Source organism: Propithecus coquereli, unplaced genomic scaffold, assembly GCF_000956105.1.
Source record: "Propithecus coquereli isolate 6110/MARCELLA unplaced genomic scaffold, Pcoq_1.0 Scaffold22, whole genome shotgun sequence".
In the NCBI taxonomy this organism is placed as follows: Eukaryota; Metazoa; Chordata; class Mammalia; order Primates; family Indriidae; genus Propithecus; species Propithecus coquereli.
This window is the reverse complement of record NW_012147189.1, coordinates 9,361,437-9,385,638: the sequence shown is the minus strand read 5'-3', so window position 1 is coordinate 9,385,638 and position 24,202 is coordinate 9,361,437. Positions and strand designations below refer to the sequence as shown.

General features: G+C 34.8%; 1 protein-coding gene across 1 annotated transcript in view; it reads right to left on the bottom strand.

The window, feature by feature from the left end:
- Positions 1–24,202, bottom strand: part of ANKRD32 (ankyrin repeat domain 32) — a 59,366-nt gene that overhangs the window by 22,205 nt on the left and 12,959 nt on the right. The window contains exons 5-13 of the mRNA XM_012644775.1: positions 21,876–22,038; positions 19,452–19,592; positions 16,771–16,917; positions 15,756–15,905; positions 14,743–14,865; positions 6,327–6,380; positions 5,179–5,337; positions 3,922–4,085; positions 358–489 (exon numbers count right to left, since the gene is read on the bottom strand). Coding sequence (XP_012500229.1) covers positions 358–489; positions 3,922–4,085; positions 5,179–5,337; positions 6,327–6,380; positions 14,743–14,865; positions 15,756–15,905; positions 16,771–16,917; positions 19,452–19,592; positions 21,876–22,038 — 1,233 coding nt within the window. The remainder of the gene's footprint in view (positions 1–357; positions 490–3,921; positions 4,086–5,178; positions 5,338–6,326; positions 6,381–14,742; positions 14,866–15,755; positions 15,906–16,770; positions 16,918–19,451; positions 19,593–21,875; positions 22,039–24,202) is intronic.

Sequence of the window (24,202 nt, the reverse complement as noted above, 5' to 3'; positions counted from 1 at the left end):
AATCCGCCCTTCTCGGCCTCCCAGAGTGCTAGGATTACAGGCGTGAGCCACCGCGCCCAGCCTAGTGTAGCTTTTTACTCAAGCATTCAATTACAAAACAATTAAAAAAATCTAAATTTGAGAAAATGAAAACACTCTAACCTATCAAAATGTAGAACGAAAAATAAAACGTGAACTCAGGAAAACAAAAAAAGGGCGCTGCCACTGAAAAATGTGTCTGGCTATATATTTTAAAAATAAACCTACTTTAGAATAAAAACAAGGTGATTTTTTAGAAATATGTATATAAATGATTACAGAAATGGTACATAAAACAATAAAATTATAGAAAAATGTTTTTTTGTGATTAAAACTTACTTTTGACTCAGATGCTGTACTTCACTTTCAATTAAATTAAAGAAAAACTTGAGCAGTGTCAGGTGGAGCACCTTAGAGCCAATAATATTTTCTGAAATTTGATGACAAAAATTTTCATTGAAAAGGCAAGACCTGAAAAACATAAACCCAACAATCTATAACATACAACGAATTCACTGAGTGATCTGTGAACAAAGTATTTTTTTTAGGATACTGTTGGAATTTAAAAATTTTTTTCAACAAAATATAAAGCAGGTTCAACAAAATTTTGTTAACAATATATTTCTTCCCTTAAAAATTAAACAATGTCAAATAACTCATGACTCTTCAATTCTTAATAATATAGATCTAATTTCTCTATTTTTCAATGATCACAGTATTTAACAACTATTGAGTACTCTCCCTTTGTACTCTATTTCACTGATAAGAACAAATGATGAATTTCATTAAGTACTTTTGATCCAAATCACCAGCTAAGCTCTCAAACAATACTTGTCACAATCCTTCTCTTTCTTACCCAAGATTATTGTCTTTTTTATTACTTATCAAATGAAGGTTATTGAGGGCTACTTGAGATTCAGTATTTTATTTTGTTTCCATCTTCTATAGCAGTCATTCCAACAGAATTTTCTGTGATAATGGATATGTTTTACTGGATATCTGAAAGGTGGCTTGTGCACCTGAGGACCTTAACTTTTAATTATTTAATCTCAAAAAATTAAATATAAATAGGCTAGGAGCAGTGGCTCATGCCTATAATCCCAGCGCTTTGGGAGGCACTCTAGGTCAGGAGTGTGAGACCAGCCTAGGCACATAGCAAGACCCTGCCTCTACAAAAAATAAAAAAAACTTAGCCGCTCACGGTGGCACACACCTGTAGTCCTAGCTACTTGGGAAGCTGAGGCGGGAGGATTGCTTGAGCCCAGGAGTTTGAGGTTGCAATGAGCTATGATCGCATCACTAAATAAAAATTGTTACATGTGGCTAGTGGCTACTGGGTCAGACAGCACAGTTCTATAGTATATTTTTAAATAAAACATAAGACTGCTCAGAACTCTAAGACTTACAGAGATAGATCCTCGGTAACAATATTACAATCTCCCAATTTTCTTATTATATAAACAATGTACTTGTAACTTTCTACCTCTGTCTCCATTTAATCTGTCTTCTTTTTGAATACCATATTATCAGGTTAAGATAGTCCATAGCAGCTATTAAACTTTTTTTTAATAATTTAAAAAAATTTTTTTAAAATAGGGAGTGAGGTTCAATTTCCTTTTTTTTGAAACAAAGTCTCAGTCTGTGGCCCTGGGTAGCGTGTGGTAGTGTCACCATAGCTTACTGCAACCTCAAACTCCTGGGCTCAAGGGATCCTCCTGTCTCAGCCTCCCAAGTAGGTGGGACTACAGGCACAGGCTGTGACACCCAGCCAATTTTTCTATTTTTAGTAGAGACGGGTTCTCACTCTTGTTCATGCTGGTCTCCGTACTCCTGGCCTAAAGCAATCCTCCCGTCTTGGCCTTCCAGACTGCTAGGATTACAGGCATGAACCACCACACTCAGCTGCAGCTATTAAATTTAACAATTTATTTGGTACTCAAATCTGTTCCGTGAGGTACCCATCCTCATATAGTTATTCGGTCTGTCTGAAAACTGACATAGGCAAAGATTCTTTTTTTCCTTTCTTTTTTTTTTAAAAAAAAAGGTATTATGGAATAATTTAAATATACACAAAAGTAGAGAGACTAACATCACCCAGCTAACTTATATGCCTACCACTTCCCTAGGCACCCTACCCCCAACTCCCAATGAATCCAATTATTTGAAAAGAAACCTGGGTATTTCTGTTTATTAAAAAGTCTAACTTTAATCTGCCCAAATTCTATCTCCTGTCGTATCAATTAATTCATCCAAACATTTTTTAAATAATTATTATGTTCCAGGCATTATATTAGACACTGAGAATAGAGATGTTTAAGACTGAGCACCTATCCTTAAGGATGTCACAGACTAATGCGAGTGACAAACCTAACTCAAAGGAAAGAGCAAGAGTTAGAAAGTAGCATCTGAGTTGCATTTTAAAGGATAATTAGGAGTTGGGCAGTGGGACAGATATCTGTGAGGTGGCAGAAATAGGAGGGGGTAGGAGAGGAGAGGGGGAGGGGGGAGAGAGAGAGAGACAGAGACAGAGAGAGAGACAGAAAACCTAAGAACAAAGAGATAGGAAATAAAAAATAGTCATTGGGCACATGGGGGAAAGTGATGTAGATGAGAACAGAGACTCATATAGGGGTTAAATCATGAAGGGTCTTACATGTTTTGCTAAGGAATTTGAACTGTCTTCTACAGGTGACGTGTGAGTCAATGAAGGACTTTAATCTGTCAATGACAAGATCACTTTGGAAAGAGCATACTGGGGTGTTTTGGAAGATAAATTAAAGGGAAAAAAGTAGAATTAAGATCAATAAAGCAGCTATTACAATAGTCTATGTAAGAAGCAATGAAAACTCTTAAATACAGTGACAGTGAAGGAAGAAATAGATTTGGTAATTAAGAAGGATGCCAGCCACATAAACCATATTTCCTCATATGCTATACCTATGCTGGCTAGTTCTGCTGTGCTGGAATTACGTTTACATATCAGTCACCTTCAAAGTGCAGGAACTGTTATTTCATTTACCTTTTTATCTCTAAAATGTAGCATTGTGCCTGGCTCCCAGTAAGTACTCAAACATTTGCTGAAAAAAATGAATAAATGCATGCTAGCTACGTGATTAGCTTACTTCAAATATATCACAACCAAGATGTTACATGAATCTTTATGATCTCAAAGAGCTAATCAAAGGTCTACCCTTTGCCAGGCAACTCAAGTGTCCTTTCTCTCTCACTACTATAGACCTCCTAAAACTGATCATTTTATCATCACTTGGATGATAAGAAAGACCTTCCCAGACAAATAAGGGTTATCAGATACACAGAGGTATCAGAATAGGAAGAGGAAAATCCTAACCTCTGTTAGGGAGAAAGAAAAAGAAAAAGGAAGGATTTCTACAGACAATAACATACAAAAGACAAAGGAAGGCCTAGGCAGATGACAGCATGGGCAAAGGCATGAAAGAGATGATATATTTGGGAAACATTAAGTTCTGTTTCAAAATTCAAAATTTCTAGCTGAAAAAATATAACTGATGCCCTAAAATAAATACCATATAGAGTCATAGATGTTTATACTTTTGATGACCAAAACTGATGATATGCATGTTCAGTAAATTAATTTTCTTCATTTTAAAACAATGTATAAACTTATAATTTTGTTAATAAAAAATAATTTGGCTTTGTAGTGAATCCATTTCATGCATTCACTGAACTTTTGTTTTTTTAATAAACAGATTGACAAACATGACCAAGATAGATTTGGCCTTTTTATAAGAGTTTTGCAATAAATACAATACACATACACTTTTCTAAAAATAGAAATATACTTTTTTCATCAGTTTCTAAAAAAATACATACCATAACAACTACTAGATGAAATGTAGCATCTTCACATGTGTAATTTCTTACCTGATAAGCACTTCTACTAAAGACCATGCTCCTTTCGTACAAGTTGGACACTGAAACAACTCTAAGTAATATTGTGACATGGCTGGGGACTTCCAAGGAGGATGCAGGTGAAGAAGAGCTGACAATATATGAAAATATCGACCAGAAAACGTATCTATGTTATCCTATTATGTAAAAAAAACAAACAAATAAAACACTATAGCTAAAAGTACAGTTTCACCAGCTAATTCAGTCTAAAGCTAGAATAATAATCCTAGCCTAACTTTCTTGTTAAATATATATGCTTGGACAAAGCAGATCAGGTGGAGATTAGCTAATTAAATACAGCAACTGAGAGAGAGGGGCACACTCTAAATATGTACAGTTGACCTTTGAGAAACATGGTTTGAACTACATGGTTCCACTTATACGTGGATTTTTTTTTCAATAAATGCAGTTGGCCCTTTGTATCCACAGGTTCAGCATCTGCATCCAAACATGGAAAGAAAACACAGTATTTGTGGGACACAAAACTTGTGGATGTGGAGGGCCGACTTTGCTTACAGATGCAGGTTCTGAAGGACCGACTGTGGGATTTAAGTAAGGGTGGATTTCAGTATCCACGGGGGTCCTGGAACCCATATCCCATGCTACTAAGGGACAACTGTATCTACACATTACGTAATCTGAGCTGTTAGCACTAGTTTATATAAAAAGTTCATTATCCTTTTCATGATTATAGTGAGATTAAGAGTTCCCAGATGTCATCTGAAAGGAATTTCTCATGCAAAATTAGTCTGACATGGCTTATACCTGCTATGTTTTCAAATTAGGACCTTGATGAAGAACATGATTAGAAAGTTACCTTTGAATAGCTGCTCCTACTGATTTTCACAGTTAAAAGAGTATGTTCATGCTCTATGTATGCTACAAATTAAAATGTTTATTATCAATGTGCTAAAGAATCAATTTATGAAATGGTATGCTAGATCACTGTAATTTGAATTTCATATTAGATACTTTACTGCCACGAAAAAAATTACTTTTTCCTAAGACAAAACTATCTTAGAAATCTTGAGAAAATAATAAGCTACAATACTCAGAGTAGTACCCAGTATATAGTTAAAAAAAGAAAAGTAGTAGTAACAAATAGGTACTGCATTTCCTGGTAAAATGAAAAAAAATAAACACTAAAAAGAGAAACTGTAAATATACAAAAAATGTTCACATTTTAACATTCTTTGAAAAAAGATTATAAACCCTTAAGACTGCTTTTACCTGTAGAACATTCTCTAGAAGAGCATGAAGAAGGCATACAGGAGGGATATATTGTGCTTGCAAAGAGGAAAGTTCCTCAATTGCTTCTTTAAAAAACTGTCCTTCTATGAGGCTTTCAATTAAATTTAATACACCTCTGGGAAATTCAGCATTTTTAACCTAAGAAAGAAAAGATTCTATGACTCAAAGAAAAGAAAGGTGAAATTCTGGTATCAAATCTTAAATTACTAAGGATTTATAATTTCCTCATCTGTAAAATGAAGATAACTCCTGCTCTCACTACTTGACAGTGTTGTTATATAGTTCAAAAAGGATGACATATATGAATTTTTTTTTAAACAATAAGTCACTGCAAAAATATAAATTATTATTATATTTATTATTTTCTGTTCCTTTAAATAGTAAGGGGAAATATTACCTCTAAAAGAAAACTTTGAGTAGAAATTTGCAGTTTGGTTGATAAAGAGAAGACTTCAGTTAGAGAGCTACAACTACATAGTTCTTTAAGTGCAAAATTATTTTTTGGTTTTATCTTAAACTTGAAGACAAACTATGTTTATTATGATTTCTTAAATATATTAAGATATCACAAAACACAATCAATATTTGGAAAAAGTAGCAATTGTTAGAGAATAACAAAATCATTCTGAGAATGCATATTTATACAACTGAGAGTTATATAAAATTTATTTAGTCAAAATATTTTTTAAGAATAAAAGTAACTACTTTCAACAAGCTGAGAATCAAAACTACTCTGAAAGATTACATGGAAGAAAAAAATCAATTTTAAGAGAATAATAATATAAAAGAAATAATATACTTTTGTAAATATTATACTAAAAAATTCTAATCTAAAAGTAGTAATGCAGAAAGTTGGAAATGTGAGAATAGGGATACATATTTCACCTGCATAAGCACAAGGTAAGTTTTTAATACTTGTGATCAGTTTTTACTACTGTATGGAAAACTTTTTTTTTTGTTTTGACAGAACATTTCTTTTTCCTTTTTGATTACAGAAACTATATTCCAAATTTTATAGGAAGCTTTCTTGTACAGATAACACATGCCTTTAAATAAAAATAACTAATAATAACAAAATACAAAGCTTCTTTTTTGCCCTGATTACCACCCTACTCCAAGCCCCTTACCTCTACATTGTATACTGGTTGTTTATCTATTCTAATGCAGTTATATCTGACAGCCTACAAAAAAGCAACCACATAATTAAAATTTAACATCATTAGGTTGAAAAATACATTTCAGCTTACAAAGCATAAGAAATATACAAAACAGAATCAGGAAAACATTAATAGCTATAATTAATCTGATACTCATGTTTGCTCAAAATAGTGACTTACACCATTTCAGGAAAATGGCACTCTCATGAATATGAACATTTTGTCTATTTTATTCTTCTAAATTAAGATAACTTAAGAGATAAAGTTATACTCACTTTGAAGATACGAAGAAGTCCATTGTCCTTAGTATTGTAATTATTAGAAATATAAATGGGGAGAACATTTTGTATAAGGGTACATGACAAAAAATGTCAGTGGTTATTTTATAAAATCCTATGTAAAATCTCCCTCTATTGTTTTAAAATACCTATAATTATTTAAAAAAATTATCCTGGAAAAATATCTGAAACGAATATAATAAAGAGATAATATCCTGGAAGAAGAGGGCTTCAAGAAGGCTCAATAGAGGTGCCCAGAACTCACCTCCTCCACAAAGAAGGACTAAAACAGCAAGCAGATAATCACAGATTGAACAGAGCATCTAAGAGAGAACACCAGAATTCAGCAGGGAGAGACAGGGTACCCGTGGGGCCTCAAAGGACAGGGAAGAGAAGCAGCTAGTCCAGCTGGGATCTGGAATTGGCTGGGAGCCAGGAGAAATTCCCCAAGGAAAAGTAAGCATTTCTTAGTTCTCTATGTTCCCACCTTGGACTCCTACAATCTAGCCACAGGAGGGCCCCTCCACCCTCACAGGCCCTGAGACTAGCTTAGGGTGCTGCCTGGAATCCACACAGTGGTATTATTCCAGAGAGGGAGTTTGCACTGAGTCCCAGCCAACCCTATGAGATCCAAGAGGCTACAGCATAGCATCGTTTTGAGAGCCCAGCCATCACTACTATGCAAACATACCATAGGGGAACCTGAGGATCAACCCATCCTGCCTGCTGCTCATGTACACCATCAGGAGGCCTGAGGAAACCCAATCCCCTCTGTCCACTACCGCTGCCACCAGCACCTGAATGCACTGCCAGGGCACATGGGTATTGCCCACACCTGCATGCCGCCCCTGGCACACAAACACACCATCACGAGGCCTGACAACAGGCCCACCGTTCCCACCACTGCAGGCACCCAAGCATGCCACCATCCAGGGAAGTCAGGATCAACCCACCCTGCCTGGCAACCGGGTGCCCATACACGTTGTCAGGGGGCCTGAGGATGGCCCACCATGTCATGTCCACTGCCACAGCTGCTACTACCTCAGCATGCTGTCCAGGGACCTGGGGATCGACTTGCCCTGCAAACAACATCCATAAAAGCACAGGGGCCTTAGGATGGTAACAATGAGCCAATTGCTGCTGACAACCACCCACATGTGCCACCTGGGGGCATGAGGACTGGCTGGCCTGGCTTGTCGCTGCTATCACTGATACCTGAGCTTGCCCCTTGATGGCCTGAGGATTGACCTGCTGCTTCTATTTCCACTGCTAATGCTATGCACACTTCCCCAGGTACCTAAGGACGCATCTAGCCTATTGCTGCTACTGCCAGCATATAAACAAGGTGCCGGAAGTGCCACCTGAACCCACTACTACTGGTGTCAGCATATGCCGCCCAGGGATCTATGGACTGACACGTCCAACCTGCTGCCATCACCACTACTGCCTGAGAAGTACTCACCTGTCATCCACATCCTTAGCAAAATCTTGCCATCACGTCCACTAACACTCGCAGCCTAAGCCACTGACGAACTCACTGACAATACTGACGCTGACTAAAGTCAAAGAAATGGAAATTACACTACTATTTACTTTTTTAAACAGAATCAAAGCCAAAGTGCCATACCCAACTAACATTATAGATACAACTGTACAAAAAAGTCTCTCCTATGGAACAAATTCATAAAACTGGAAGAAGTGACTGTTAGACCAGATACACAGATATGAACATAAGAATATAGGAAACATGAAATAGCAAGGAAGTGTGACACCTCCAAAAAACACGATAATTCTCTAGCGACAGATGCCAAAGAAAAAACCTACGAAATGCCTAAAAAAGAGTTCAAAAGGATTATTTGAAAAAAACTGTGAGATACAAGATGAAGAATCCAAAGGGGGGGAAAAAAATTCATGATCTCAATGAAAAATTCAACAAAGAATTATCATTAAAAAGAACCAAACAGAAATCCTGGAACTGAAGATTCAATAAATGAAATAAAAAATATAACCGAGACATTCAAGAATAGACTAAATACAGCAGAAGAAAGAATTTCTGAACTTGAAGACAGGTCTTTTGATATAACTCAGTCAGATAAAAAAAAAAAAACAACTTGAAAAGAATAAAAAAAGAGAAAAACTAAGTGACATATGGGATACCATAAAGTGACTAAATATTCAAATTCTCAGTGTTTCACAAGGAAAAGAGATAGGCAAAGGCATAGCAAACCTAATTAATGAAATAAAAAATATAACCGAGACATTCAAGAATAGACTAAATACAGCAGAAGAAAGAATTTCTGAACTTGAAGACAGGTCTTTTGATATAACTCAGTCAGATAAAAAAAAAAAAAACAACTTGAAAAGAATAAAAAAAGAGAAAAACTAAGTGACATATGGGATACCATAAAGTGACTAAATATTCATATTTATAGAGTTCCAGATGGAGAAAAGATGGGCAAAGGCACACAAAACATATTTAACAAAACAATACCTGAAAAATTACCAACTCTTGTAAGAGATATTTCTGAATAGATTCAATCCAAAAAGGTCGTCTTAAAGGCACAATATACTAAAATGGTCAAAAGTCCATGATAAAGAGAGAATTCTAAAAACATCAGGAGAAAAGTGTCATGTCACACATAAGGGTATCCCCTCATCAGACAACAGTGGATTTCTCAGCAGAAATCTTAGAGTCCAGGAGGGAATAAGAAGATTTATTCAAAGTGCCAAAAGAAAGAAAGAAAGAAAGAAAGAAAAGTAGCCAAAAACACTACGCAGAGCAAAGCTATCCTTCAAAAATAAAGGAAAAATGAAGTCTTGCCCAGTTAAGTAAAAATGGAGGGAATTAACCACCACCAGACTGGCCACACAAAAAAATACTTATGCAGTCTTACAAGTGGAAGTGAAATGACAGTATCAATCATCATGAAAACACGAGTAAGTCTAAAACTCATTGGTAGAGTAAAAACACAAATGAGAAGGAGGAAGGAGTCAAATGGTACCATTACAGAAAACTACCAAACTGCAATGATAAAACAATGAGAAAGAAAGGAATAAACGATATATAAAAGAACCACAAAACAATTAACAAAATAACAGGAATAAGTCCTCATCTATAAATAATAAACTTGAATGTAAAAGTATTAAATTTCCTACTTAAAAGATACACATTGGATGAATGAATTAAAAAACATGATGCATGATATACTGCCTAAAAGAAACTCACATCACCTGTAAAGGCACATAAAGACTGAAAGTAACGCAAATGGATAAAAAAGTGAGCAGGACTAGCCACACTGATATCAGATAAAACAGATTTTTTAGTCAAAAACTGTAAAAAAGAGACAAGAAGGTCATTATATAGCAGTTAAGTGATCAATTCAGCAAGAAGATAAAAAATTTCTAAATATATATGCATCCAATACCAGAGTATCTAGATATATAAAGCAAACATGAGATCTAAAGGGAGAGAGACACATTCCAATACAATAATAGTTGGAGACTTCAACACCCGACTGTAGGCACTGGACAGATCATTTAGACAGAAAAATCAACAATATTGGATTTAAACTCTATATTAGACCAAATGGTCCCAAGAGTATTTACAGAATATTTTACCCAACAGCTGCAGAAGACACATTCTTTTTGTCAGCACATGGAACATTCTCTGGGAGAGACATTACATTAGGACATAAAACAAGGCTCCATCAAATTTAAAAATAATCAAAATTGTATCAATTATTTTCTCAGACCACACTGGAATAAAACTAGGAATCAGAAACAAGAGAAGCTTTGAAAACTGTACAAATACATAGAAATGAAAACAACAGCTCCTGAATGACCACTGAGTCAACAACGAAATTAAGAAGAAAATAAAAACCACTCTAAGCAAGTAAAAACTGAAACACAACATACCAAAACCTATAGGATACAGCAAAAGCAGTGCTAAGAGGGAAGTTTATAGCAGTAAATGCCTGCCTCCATTAAAAGAGTAGAAAGAGGCCGGGTGCGGTGGCTCACGCCTATAATCCTAGCACTCTGGGAGGCCGAGGCAGGCGGATTGTTTGAGCTCAGGAGTTCGAAACCAGCCTGAGCAAGAGCCCCCAAAAAAAAAAAAAAAAAAAAAAAAAAAAGAATAGAAAGATTTCAAATAAACAATCCAATGATGTACCTCAAAAAATCTAACCAGTAAGAACTAAATCCAAAATTAGAAGAAAGAGAGAATAAAGATCTGAGCAGAGCTAAACTAAATAGAGACTAATATAAAAGATCAACAAAATGAGAAGTTGGTTTTGTGAAAAAAAAAATAAACGAAATCAATAAACCACTAGTCAGACTAACCAAGACAAAAAAGACCCGAATAAAATCAAAAACGAAAAAGGAAACATTACAACTGATATCACAGAAATACAAAGCATCATTAGAGATTATTATTATCAACTATATGCTAACAAATTGGTAAACCTAGAGGAAACAGAATATTTCTTGGATACATACAACCTACCGAGATTCAACCAGAAAGAAACAGAAAACCTGCACAGACCAATAATTAGTAATGAGATTGAATCAGTAATAAAAAGTCTCCCAACAACAAAAAAGCCTACGACTGGATGGCTTTATTGCAGAATTCAAACTTATAAAGAAAAACTAACACTAATTCTTGTCAAATCATTTCAAAAAACTTTAGAAAATTTTTTCTAACTCATTCTATGAGGCGAGTATCACCCTTATAGCAAAATTCAACAAGGACGCAACAAAAAACCAAAAACTACATACAGGCCAGTATTCCTGATGAACGTAGGTACAAAAATCCTCAACAAAATACTAGCAAACTGAATCTAACAACATGTCAAAAAGATAACGCATTGTAATCAAGTGGGATTTATCCCAAAGATGCAAGGGTGGTTCATTACATGCAAATCAATAAGTGTAATACATCACATCAACAGAATAAAGGACAAAACCCACATGATTATCTCAATAGATGCAGAAAAAGTATTTAATAAAATTCCACAGCCCTTCATGATAACAACTCTCAACAAATTAAGCATAGAAGGAATATACCTCAACATTAGAAACACCACATACAACAAACCCAGAGCTAACATCATATGGAATGGGGAAAACCTGACACTTTCCTCTAAGAACTAGAACATGACAAGGATGCCCATTTTATGCCCATTTTACCAGTTTTATTTAACATGGTACTGGAAGTTGTCCCAGACAGAGCACTCAGGCAAGAGAAAGAAATAAAAGGCATCCAAACTGGAAAAGAAAAGAGGAAGGCAAACTGTCCTTCTCTGCAGATGACATGATCTTATAAATAGAAAAATCTAAAGATTCAATCAAAAAACTCTTAGAACTGATAAACAAATTCAGTAAAGTTGCAGGATACAAAATCAACATACAAAAATCAGTAGGGTTTCTGTACACCAATCATCAACTAGCTGTAAATAAATCAAGAAAGCAATCCCATTCACAATATATATATATAGGGAGAGAGAGAGAGAAAACCGCAAGGTATAAATTTAACCAAGGAAGTGAAAGTTCTCTGCAAGGAAACTATAAAACACTGATAAAAGAAAGAAAACAAGACACAAACAAATGGAAAGACATCCCATGCTCATGGATTGGAAGAATTAATATTGTTAAAATGACCATATTACCCAAAGCAATCCACATATTCAATGCAATCCCTACCAAAACACAAATGACATTCTTTACAGAAACAGAAAAAACAATCCTAAAATTCGTATGGAAAAACAAAAGATCCTGGACAGCCAAAGCAATCCCAAAGAAAAAAAGAACAAAGCTGGAGGTATCACAGTACTGACCTCAAAAAATACTACAAAAAATACAGCAACAAAAACTGTATGGTACTGGCATAAAAACAGATATATTAACCGGTGGAATAGAATAGAGAAGCCAGAAGTAAATCCACATATTTACAGCCAACTGATTTTCAGTAAAGGTGCCAAGAACATATATTAGGGAAAGGACACCCTTTTCAATAAATGATGCTGGGAAAACTGGATATCCACATGCAGAAGAATCAAACTGGACTCCTATCTCTCACCTTATACAAAAATCAACTCAAAATGAATTAACGAGTTGAACATAAGACCAGAAACTATAAGACTACTAGAAGAAAACACTGGGGAAACACTTCAGGACACTGGTCTAGGCAAAGATTTTATGGCCAAGACTTCAAAAGCACAAAACAAAAATAGACAAATAGCCCTAGATTAAACTAAAAAACCTTTTGCACAGCAAAGGAAATAAGCAACAGAATGAAGAGACAACCTGTAGAATGAAAGAAAACACATTCTATTCATCCAACAAGAGAGTAATATCCAAATATATACAGAACTTAACAGCAAACCAACCATTCCACTGAAAAAGTGAGTGAAAGATCTCAATCGATGTTTCACAAAAGAAGACATACAAATGGCCAACGTGTGTATGAAAAAGTGCTCAATACCAATAACCATGAGGGAAATGCAAATCAAAACCACAATGAAATATCATCTCAACCCAGTTAAGATGGCTATTATCAAAAAGACAAAATAACAAATGCTGGTGAGGATGGGGAGAAAAGGGAACTCTTATACACTGTTTGTAATGTAAACTAGTAAGGCCATTATGGAAAACAGTATGAAGGTTTCTCAAAACAGTAAAAATAGAATTACTATACCATCAATCCCATTACAGGGCATTTATTGAAAGGAAAAAAACAATTAGTATATCAAAGGGATACCTGAACCCCCATGTGTAATGCAGCACTATTCACAATAGGCAAGATATGGAATCAAGCTAAGTTTCCCCAATAGATCAATGGATAAAGAAACTGTGGCTAGAGTGCTGTGGCGTCAGCCTAGCTCACAGCAACCTCAAACTCCTGGCCTCAAGCAATCCTCCTGCCTCAGGCTCTCAGAGTGCTAGGATTACAGGCATGAGCCACTGCACCCAGCCATAATAACATTCTTTATATTAAAACAAAGAGATAATATCTTGATCATATAAAGAGTTCTAAAAACAAAGATATAAAATAAGCAATCCAATGGAAAAACAGGAAAAGAATATAAATAGGGAATTGGCAGAGGAAGAAATGCACAAATGGCAAGTGAAGGGAAAGAATATGCTCAAACTTGCTACTAACAGAAGAAATACAAATTAAAACAATGATAAATCTTTGGTTTCCACTTTGGATGTAGAAAGCTGGAAAGAGAAGTGTTCCCATTTTAAAAAGAAAAAGCTAGGTTATCTATCAAACTATAATTTTTCTTAAACTCACCAGAAAGCAGATGTCATAGTGCAATCAACTAGACTGAAATATATAGAAAGACAGATCCTCCAAGGACTTGGAATATGAGCAGTGGTTTATCTGAGGCACGATGTGGGAGGAAAAGGAGGCCTCCATGAAAGACGGTAAGAAAATTTCAGCTAAAATCTTTTGTCACTTACTAAAGGTCAGGTGCAGGCTTGCATGAGAGCACAGAACCCTTGAGAATCAAAGACACAAGTGGAGTTTGCACCCTGTGGCAGGATTTCCTCTTCAAACCTCACTGGGTGCTCATGCTAAAGAAAGCCTACCTCAAGGGCAGGCCTAGGGGAGGTGAACAATGGTTTTCTGGGAAAAGCAGCAAACCCTGTTACCCCCAGGCAGTAGGTGAAAAAAATAGGTGGGGCAAGGAAACAGGAAAAAAACCCCAAAACAACCAATACCTTTACTCCTAAAGAGGGAACACAAGGCCTGCCTACGACTGAGGCTGAACCATGACAATAGAAAAAGATCTTCCGGCCCTCATCCTTCAATATCAGGCTAGCAAATGTCCAGCAAAAAGTTATAGCAGACGTTAACACATAATTTTATCTGCTACATTATTGAAGTACAAATGGCACAGACTTCAGCATATTTAATAAATGTCCAAATAACATTACTACATAATAGACTAATAAACTAAGAAAATTATTTGAAGACATATTAAACACACTAATGAATTACGATATGTATACATGATGTATATGTGTATACATATGTGTATATATAAAATCAAGTTACACCAGAGAAGGAAATTACATAAAATTTTTAGTGTGCCAAGTTTTACCTGAGCTCTATATATGTGCTTCCTTAAGGCATCTTTTATTTCAATAATATCCACATCTGTCCTGATATCCTTGGTTTTTGATTCTTTGGTATAATCAGCAAAAACAGAGTTCTTCACTTCTTTCTGCATACACCAAAGTAAAAAAAATTCAGAAAATGTATGAAAGATAGTGTCAACACAGATGATATCACAAAGGGACAATACAATACAAGAAGAACACATCCAAACAGTGTTAACCACAGCAAAGATCCATCCTTACAATCATATATCGAGATTATATAATGAAATAAAAAGTTTAAAGAGAAAAAATTTCAGTTTGTAAAGTTTTAACTGATATTTATATATCTACTTTCTTAAGGTACTTTTCATTTTAACCTGTTCCAAATCTTTCCTGGAACCTCTTTCCTTTTGTTGTTGCCATGTTCACATAAAACTACATTCATTACTTATTTACCTTCATCATTTTTCTGAAGGTCCTTCTGAGCATATGTATATAAACATACTGTGGTTTAGACTGTAAAATGAAGTTATACTCTAGGAAATATTTATCCAAGAAGAATCCCATTTAAAAGACAAGCGATCTTATAAAAAATGGCCTGAATTATACCAAGGAAGAGTAAGACAGAAAATAAAATTTACATTAGAATATATTACCCAAACTACACACATATGTAGTTTTAAGGCTTTTTCATTTGAAGAAATACAGCCTCTTTTTCAGAACCTTTGTTTCTTTTTCTTGTTACATTCAGGCAAGACAAAATTCATTCAAGTATCTTGATTATTAACTCAAATTTTTTTGTGTATTCATGTAAAAATACTTCCACTGTGACCCAAAGCTAATTATAACATTAACTATGAATATCACGCCAGATCAACTCAAGAGTTTTTTTATAAGACATGAAGGTTATATTTAACACAGCAAGTAATCACAAGAATCAGTTTATATATCTACATTATATTAGAGAACAGACAAAAACAATTAAAACTGCAGCTTAGATTACAAAAAGTTTTACCTGATCTTTATAATATATATGCTTTCTTAAGGTACTTTTAATTTTGTCATGTTCGACGTTTTTCTTGTAATTGCTTTCTTTTTCTTTTTTGTGTTTTTTCCTCAAAGTATACCTCCTTTGAACATCTTCATCTTTTTTCTTAATTTCCTTCTATGTGTATTTAGACCAGAATTAAACAAATCTCAACATGAATGATATATGCTACAAAATCCAAATAAACTCAAGAAGAGTGACTTACACACAAGTATACTAAATTAAAAAATAAAGAGTTACATACAACAGGAATCTCATCTACTGTTGGGAGTGGGCGTACATTAGTAAAACATTCTGAAAAACAGGTGGGCATTACCTAGTACAGTTGAACATGCACAGTCCTCATGACCCAGCAACTCTATTCCTAACAATATATCCTATGCCACAGAAATTCCTGAACATGTGTACCAAGAGTTACACAAGATAATGTTCACACTGTTCGTAGCAGAATTGCAAAAACCAACCAATTAATCAAACACACGAACCAACAAAAAGGAACCCAAATGCTTATCAATAGTACAATGGATAAAAGATATAATTTTGGCATAGTCAAACAGTGAAACACATATACACCAGCAAAAATAGTCTATAAATAACATGAACTACAAAGTAATCATTAACAGACAAAACTAAACAATATATAGTTAGAGATACAAACATAGCTATTAAAGCTATAATGAAAAGCAAGAAAATAGTTAATACAAATTCTAAGATAAAGGTAACTTCTGAATTAGAGGCAGAAAAAGGGATGCAATTAGGAAATGACAAACCAGGGCCTTAACGATTGGTAAGGCTCTATATCTTAACCTATCTGTTGAGTACATAGCATTCATTTTTATATTCTTTTTAAAACTATACATGAATGTTTTATAAACACTTTTGTGCATGTACTTCAGAAGAAATGTGATAAATGACAAACTTAGAAAATTTAGAAAAAAGGTATAAAATATAAAGAAATTATTTTTAATTTGGCAAGTTTTACCTGATTTCCATATATACGTCTTCCTAAGGTATTTCTCATTTTAACGAATTTCAAATCTTTTCTGGAGCCTTCAAATTTTTCTTTTTTGTGATGTTCAGTCAAAACAGAACTAATATTAACATCTTCACCACAATTTTGCATTTCTTTCTGCATGTTTTTAAAAATAATTTAGTTAGACTGTGGATTAAATATAGCCTCAACACAACCAATGCAAGTCACAAAAGAAAAACCCACCCAGTAACATAGGTTTTTTAAAATATACATATGATATTAAATACAGTAAAGAGCCCTGTGAATTACGTTATCTCTTAGTTGCACCAAGATAAAGCAGCAGAAAATAAATGTCTTAGTTCACAAAGCTTTATAGTATGCTTACATACACACAATTTAGTTTGCCTAGCTTACGTATGTTTAATTCAAAGTAGTATTACGAACCATATTTTTTATTAAACTAAGAAATTGATTTAAAGAAAGAAATTTCTACCTCAATTTTATATATAAGCTCTTGAATTCTAAAAGAAACCAAATTCCCTCTAGAAGAAACTCAAAAGGTTGTATGCAAGTCATGTGCCTCTTAGCAATGGGATATGTTCTGAGAAACGCATCATTAGGCGATTTCATCATCATGCAATCATCATAGAGTATACTGACACAAGCCTAAATGGTATAGCTTACTACATACCTGGACTATCTGATGTATAGCTTTTTGCTCCTATGCTACAAACCTGTATAGCATATTACTGTACTGAATACTGTAGGCAACTACAACATAACACTGAGAATTTGTGTATATAAACATATCTAAACATAAAAAAGCTGCAGTAAAAATACAGCATCATAATCTTATGAGACCACTGGCATATCGGCGGTCCATCATTGACAGAAACATCATTATGCTGCACATGACTGTAGATGTATTTTAATAATTTCTGTACCTTTTATAGTCTCTATTATTTTTCCCACGTTTATTCAAAACCAAATCTGTTATTTATTTATTTATTATTAGTTTTTGAGACAGGATCTTGCTCTGTCACCCAGGCTGGTGAGCAGTGGCTACTCACAGCTCACTGCAGCCTTGAACTCCTGGGCTCAAGGGATCCTCCTGTCTCAGACTGAGTAGCTGGGACTACAGCCACATACCACTATGCCTGGCTAATTTTTTTATAGAGACAGGTCTTGCTATGTTGTTCAGGCTGGTCTTGAACTCCTGGTCTCAAGTGATCCTCCCCCGCCTCGGCCTCCCAAAGTGCTGCAATTACAGGCATGAGCCATCACATCCAGCCCAAATTTATTTAATCTCCATCATTATTTTACATTCCTTTCTTTATGTAAAAATATACTGTGGTTTATGATGCAAAGTTCAACAGGCACATCAACTCAAAAAGACTCTTATTAAAACACGCTCATGGGCCAGGCATGGAGGCTCACACTTGTAATCCTTGCACTCTGGGAGGCCGAGGCAGGAGGATCGCTTGAGGTCAGGCGTTCAAGACGAGCCTGAGCAAGAGCAAGACCTGTCTCTACTAAAAAAAAAAAAAAAGAAAGAAAAAATTAGCAAGGTGTGGTGGTGCATGCCTGTAGTCCCAGCTACTCAAGAGGCTGAGGCAGGAGTTTCGCTTGAGCCTAGGAGTTTGAGGTTGCTATGAGCTAGGCTGATGCCACGGCACTCTAACCCAGGCAACAGAGCAAGACTGTCTCAAAAAAAATAAAATAAAACAAAATAAAATAAAATAATAAAAAACACAACAAAACAAACAAAACAAAAAAATGCTTATGCAGTTAATTAGAGAAAGTAGTCTTACAAGTCACATAAATATCAATTACACTTTGGAAAAGCTAGGAAAAACTATAAAAATATTTTAAGATTAGAAAGTTTGAGCTAACCTTGCCATAAATGATTTCTTGAGGAACTAGTTAAGTTCCAAATTGTTCCCAGAATTATCTTTCAAAAATATTTGACAGATACAGTAGAAACAACTTATTTTGAATTTCTTCCCAGTTACACATAAAAATATTTTAGTTTAGACTAATAATTACTAAGTTAATGATAATTTGATAAATTAACCAGACTGTTTTATAAAACATGATATGAAATTGAACATAATTGAACATTAGCTCTTTTAGACTAGAACTAATAATGCCTTTTTGGTTGCTGCTGCCGTTTGAAAAATTGTACTTAAAGAGCAACATATATGCTTTCTTGAGATATCTTTCACTGTTCCAAGTTCAAAGTCCTTCCTGTTTTTTTGTTTTCCATGTTATTCAAAATAGAATTCGTTTGTGTTTTTTTGAATTTTGTTCTAAATGCATGTAATTACCTGAGTTTAGAAGATGAATTATGAATATACATAGTGCTAACAGGTAAGAAAAATGCTTTATAAGACACACACATTACATTAAACATACAGAAGAATTTTAAGTAATTACCATGTGTTGAGAATATACTACGTATGAGGAACACTGTGTTTCTATATGCATATATGCATTATTTCAATAAGAGTCCCAAAACAGAGACATAGGGCAATGTCCTAATATGGTCAAGTCATAGACGGACTATAAACACATGGTTCAAACACCAGCTTTCTGATATCAAAATCCATGTTATTTCCACTATATTTTGTCTCTCAAACAATTCTGCAAGAAATACCAGAAATTTATGTTTTCCAGCCTATAAATTTTACCTTTGTTTTACATGTGGTCTCTCTTGAGGCACCTTTCATTTCAAGAAATCCCGTATCTTTCCCGAAATCTTTGTTTTTTTCTTGATTATGTTTGGTCCAAACAGAATTGGTTTGGGAATCTTCACCATTCTGAATTTCTTTCTGTATATATGTAAAAATGATTTAGGCAATCAACCAAGTATAATTTCAACATTATGTACCTTTTATGGTTTTCAACTTTATAATTGCATATATGTTGCACTTTGACCATTTCTTTTCATAGAAAAGGGAAAATTCTCACACCTTTACCAATCTAGTTAAGAATGACTTTCATTCTGTTTACACTTAATACTAAATTTAAACTATTTAGAGAGGCCTATCAGAGAGGATGCTTTTGGCTGCAAACAACAGAAAACCAACTCAAACTAATTTAAATATTATGGAAATGTATTACCTCACAGAATAGCAATGCAGTCCAATGCTAGGACAGGTTTCAGCGTTGGTTAATCTAGCAAATAAAGGGTGCAGATTCTATCTCTACATTCTGCAATCTACAGGGCTGGTTTCATCCTATGGCTAGTTCTCCTATAGGTCAAAGAATGTCTTCTAGTAGTAATTCAGGTTACATTCTTCCGTGTTCACATCTAGCAGGAGGCATCCCACCAGTGGCTCTCTTTTCAGAGTCAGGAAGAAACTTCCTAGCAGCCCTTACATACTTCTCTTCATGTCCCATTGATCAGAATTGGTACACATGCTCCTTCCTACACTAATCATTGTCAAGGACAATGAGATTATCCATATTCCAAGCAGATCCATTCCTTGTACTAGGTCAAATATCCAATCTACACTGCTGCTACTCATTATGGAAAGGTAATTATACAACGATATATTACATCTATTTTTGGAAGACTCAAAGGTCTTTCATAAATAATCTATTAACCTAACAAATATTAAATGAGAACCCATGTGCAGGCTCTACGCAAAGTGATTGTGATGTAACTATGAGAATGATAGACATGACCTCTGATGACAAGGAGCATTTGGTTTAGATAGGAAAATAGATATTAATTGAAAAAATCAGCCAATTATTTAACTGTAATTGTAGTGAGTACTATGAAGCAAAAATAATTCTATGAGCACACATTATACATGAACCTAACTTAATAAGCGGATCAGGGAGGCTTTCTCAAACAGCAACATTATAACAGGAACCTGAATAATGAGCAGAAGGCAGGAAGGCACAGGGAATGAAGGAGTAGTGGAGAAGACCTTTTAAGGCAGAGAAAGTATCTTTTGAGAAGACACTAAGGTAGGAAGCATCCTAGCTAAGAAAGTGGAAGAAGTCAGTTTTGATATATTAATTGAATAGCATAGGGAGCATAGAAAGGGAAGCAGAATACAGCTGAAAGGTAGCAGTGACAGGAATCCTGTAGGAACTTGTAAGCCATATTAGAAATTAAGAACTTTATCCTAAGGACAATGGGAAACCACTGAAAGGTTTTAAGCAGGAGAGTGACAGGATCAGAATTGTTTTAGAAAGAGCATTTTGATTATTCTTTCTGGATGAACAAGCATATACTAGAGAAGGACAAGGTAAGAGTCACTATGAAAAGGTACAGTAACAGGATGAGTAATTAGGAGTCTATTCCAGGAAAAAGAGGAAAGACAATAACCTCAGTATGATGTTAGTACAGAAGGAGAAAAGCTGTTTGATTCAAGAGATATTTGAGATAAAATCAATAGGATTTGGTAGTTGAGAAGATATGAGGAATAAGGGAAAGAAGATTTCAAGGGTGATTCTCCAGTCTCTGACATAAAGTATTAGATAAAACATGATGGTATCTATTGAGATGGGAAACACTAAATGAGATGACTTTTTCCTAGCTCAAGGTTGTTTTTGGTGATACTGAGCTTTCTCTTCTACCTTGAGTGCTTTTCTTATAAATTCTTTGCCTGTCTCCCAGAGGGTTTCTTCTAGGGTTTGATTCCCATACAAACAACTTGAGGAATGGTATTTGTATCAAGTTAGGAGAGGGAGGTAGGGGAATAGGACAGAAAAGTATTTCTAAGCCCTTATAAATAGCTCTCTTTTCCAAAGGGAAAATAATCCAAAAATTTTGATGTGGTACAATATAATACGATATAGTCCACTGCTATTTTATTTATACCGACATTCAAATGCTTAAAATTATTTCATAGTCTATATCACAGAATCATTGAAAACAGAAAGTACAGACTTACGACAAATTTTAAACTTAACAAGGATCTTTCAAAACTGTAAGTATTCTTGAATATTTAAGTAACTGAGAGCAACTGCCTTGAAAAGTATGTCATTTAAATTACCTCTAATCATATATTTTAGAACTCTAGAACATAATTTTAATATATATTTTACTACACTGGAATTTTATATAACAAACATTTTAAAATGTTTATTTTACTTACCTCTAAAAGAAAGTCCCCTAGATATTGAATTGGATAAAATGGAGCCTTAAAGTTATCTTTTTCTTTCTCAGCCTTGATTCTTGCATTACTGGCAATCACATGAGTTATTCCACTTGGTGAACTTTTTGGTAAAATAACATTTGCCTTTCCAGCCTCCAAAACTCTAAATAAAAATGTAAATGGTATGGAAAGTATTAGAAAAATTAAGTATATTCAGTCAAATTATCTAAATCAATTACTTCCTAGGAGTAGGAGTAGAATTTTCTGGAAGGAACCAATTTCTTTGGGGATCACGGAGAATAATTACTACAGTAATTTCTTAAATTATAAGTTGTTCAGAACAGATGTTTAAGAAATCATACTACTCTTTCAACCTATCCATTTATTGATATAAGAAAGGCTTTTTACAAACTACGAATATTATTAATAAAGTATTCCCCAAGGAAAAGTCACATCAATAAGCCAAAAGAACAATGAAGGAAGTCTAAGGAAGCAGCTACCCTGGAAGGCAAATACCTCCAACAAAATCATTCTGGACCACAAAAAATGGAACTAGTTGCCAACCCTCCAGCAAAAAGTTAGCTTTTAAAAAATTTTAGCCTTGATCTACATTAAGAAATACATTCAACATTTAGACTCAGAAGACATACACACTGACACATACATCCTAAAAGTTTCATGCAGTTCTGTTTCTGCTTAGGCTTGTCTCAAGTGAACACTGCCACCACCTAACAAAAAGGAAAAGGTAAACAATCTACAAAATCATTTTTGTTCCCTGACAAGAAATACTAACAACAAAAAAAACATAACTTTTATTGAGTCCATCAGAAAACCAATTAACAACAAGTCAATCAAATAAGCTGATTTCTTAAGAGTGATAAGCACCTTTGTGAAGAGATTGGACATTCATACTACTTCATGTTGGTAGAGCACAGGAGAGAAGTGGCTTCCATACAAGTGTATAAGAATCAGGTAAAATTTAAAAAATTTAAGGGTCGAATATAGCTAGCTTGATAGTTTAGAAAACTGGAAGTCCCCGACATAGGGAAGCCTGTCCTCACTTGCGAGCTCTTTGCCCCAGGTCTCCATTAATGGTTCATGAAAAAGACTGGGGACAGATCAGAAGAAAAAGAGGGAGCCCCACTTAGTAGCATAGGTGGGTGGGAAAGACAAAAAACTAGGCCTACTTCCCTGAACCTTTCTCTCATATTAAGCAAAAGCCTTAAGTCATTTGGGTAGGAATAAGAACATATTCTGCCCTGCAAGAAGAACTGGTGCAAAATCCTGCAAGGCCCAGGATCTTGCACCAATATATAGCACAGTTCTAATACTAAGGGAGAGGCCGGAAACTCACTCTTGCCCAATATCCTGCCCACAAAGACAAGGCAGAATTTAGCTGCAATGGGAGGTTAAGACACAAATGCTGAGAAAGCCCTAACCCCAGGGACCAGTAGAATGGAGAATGCTTAAGATTAAAGCTTGTCTAGCAGAACTGAGAATATACCACCCACAACCTTGGCCTAGAAATGAGTAGCAAGAGAGAAGGAATACCAAGAAGGAGAGTCCTTCTGTGATGTAGCAGTGCAGGGATTGGTGAAAGATGAGGGTAGAGCAAGAACACTGATTAAAAACTCTCCAGTGCCCCAGCACAAACAAACGGAAGTCCATTGCTGTTGGGTGAAGTGATGACTATAGCATTAACAAAACCCAAGTCCACCTGTCTTACTTGTTTTTTGCTGTTATAACAGAATACTGAAGACATGGTAATTCACAAAGAAACTCAAAACTCAACTGAAAGAAAACAAATAACCTGATTAAAAAATGGGCAAAGGACCTAAATAGACATCTCTCAAAAGAAGTACAAATGGCTAGCAGATGAATTAAAAAATACTCAACATCACTAATTGTTATGGAAATGAAATTTAAATCTCATATCTGTCAAAATGGCTATTATCAAAAAAATGAAAGATGATTATTGGCAAGGATGTGGAGAAAAGGGTACCCTAGTACACTGTTGCTGGGAATGTAAATTAACACAGCCATTATGGAAAACAGTACGGAAGCTCCTCAAAAAACTAAAAAACTTACCATATGATCCAGCAATGTCACTTCTGGGTATATATCCAAAATATCTGCAATCAGTATATTAAACAGATATCTGTACCCCTTTTTATTATAGCATTATTCACAACAGCCAAGTTATGGAATTAATCTAAGTGTCCATCAACAGATGACTAGATAAAGAAAATGTGGTATATATACACAATGGAATATTATTTAGCCTTTAAAAAGAAGGAAATTGTGTCATTTATGACAACATGGATGAA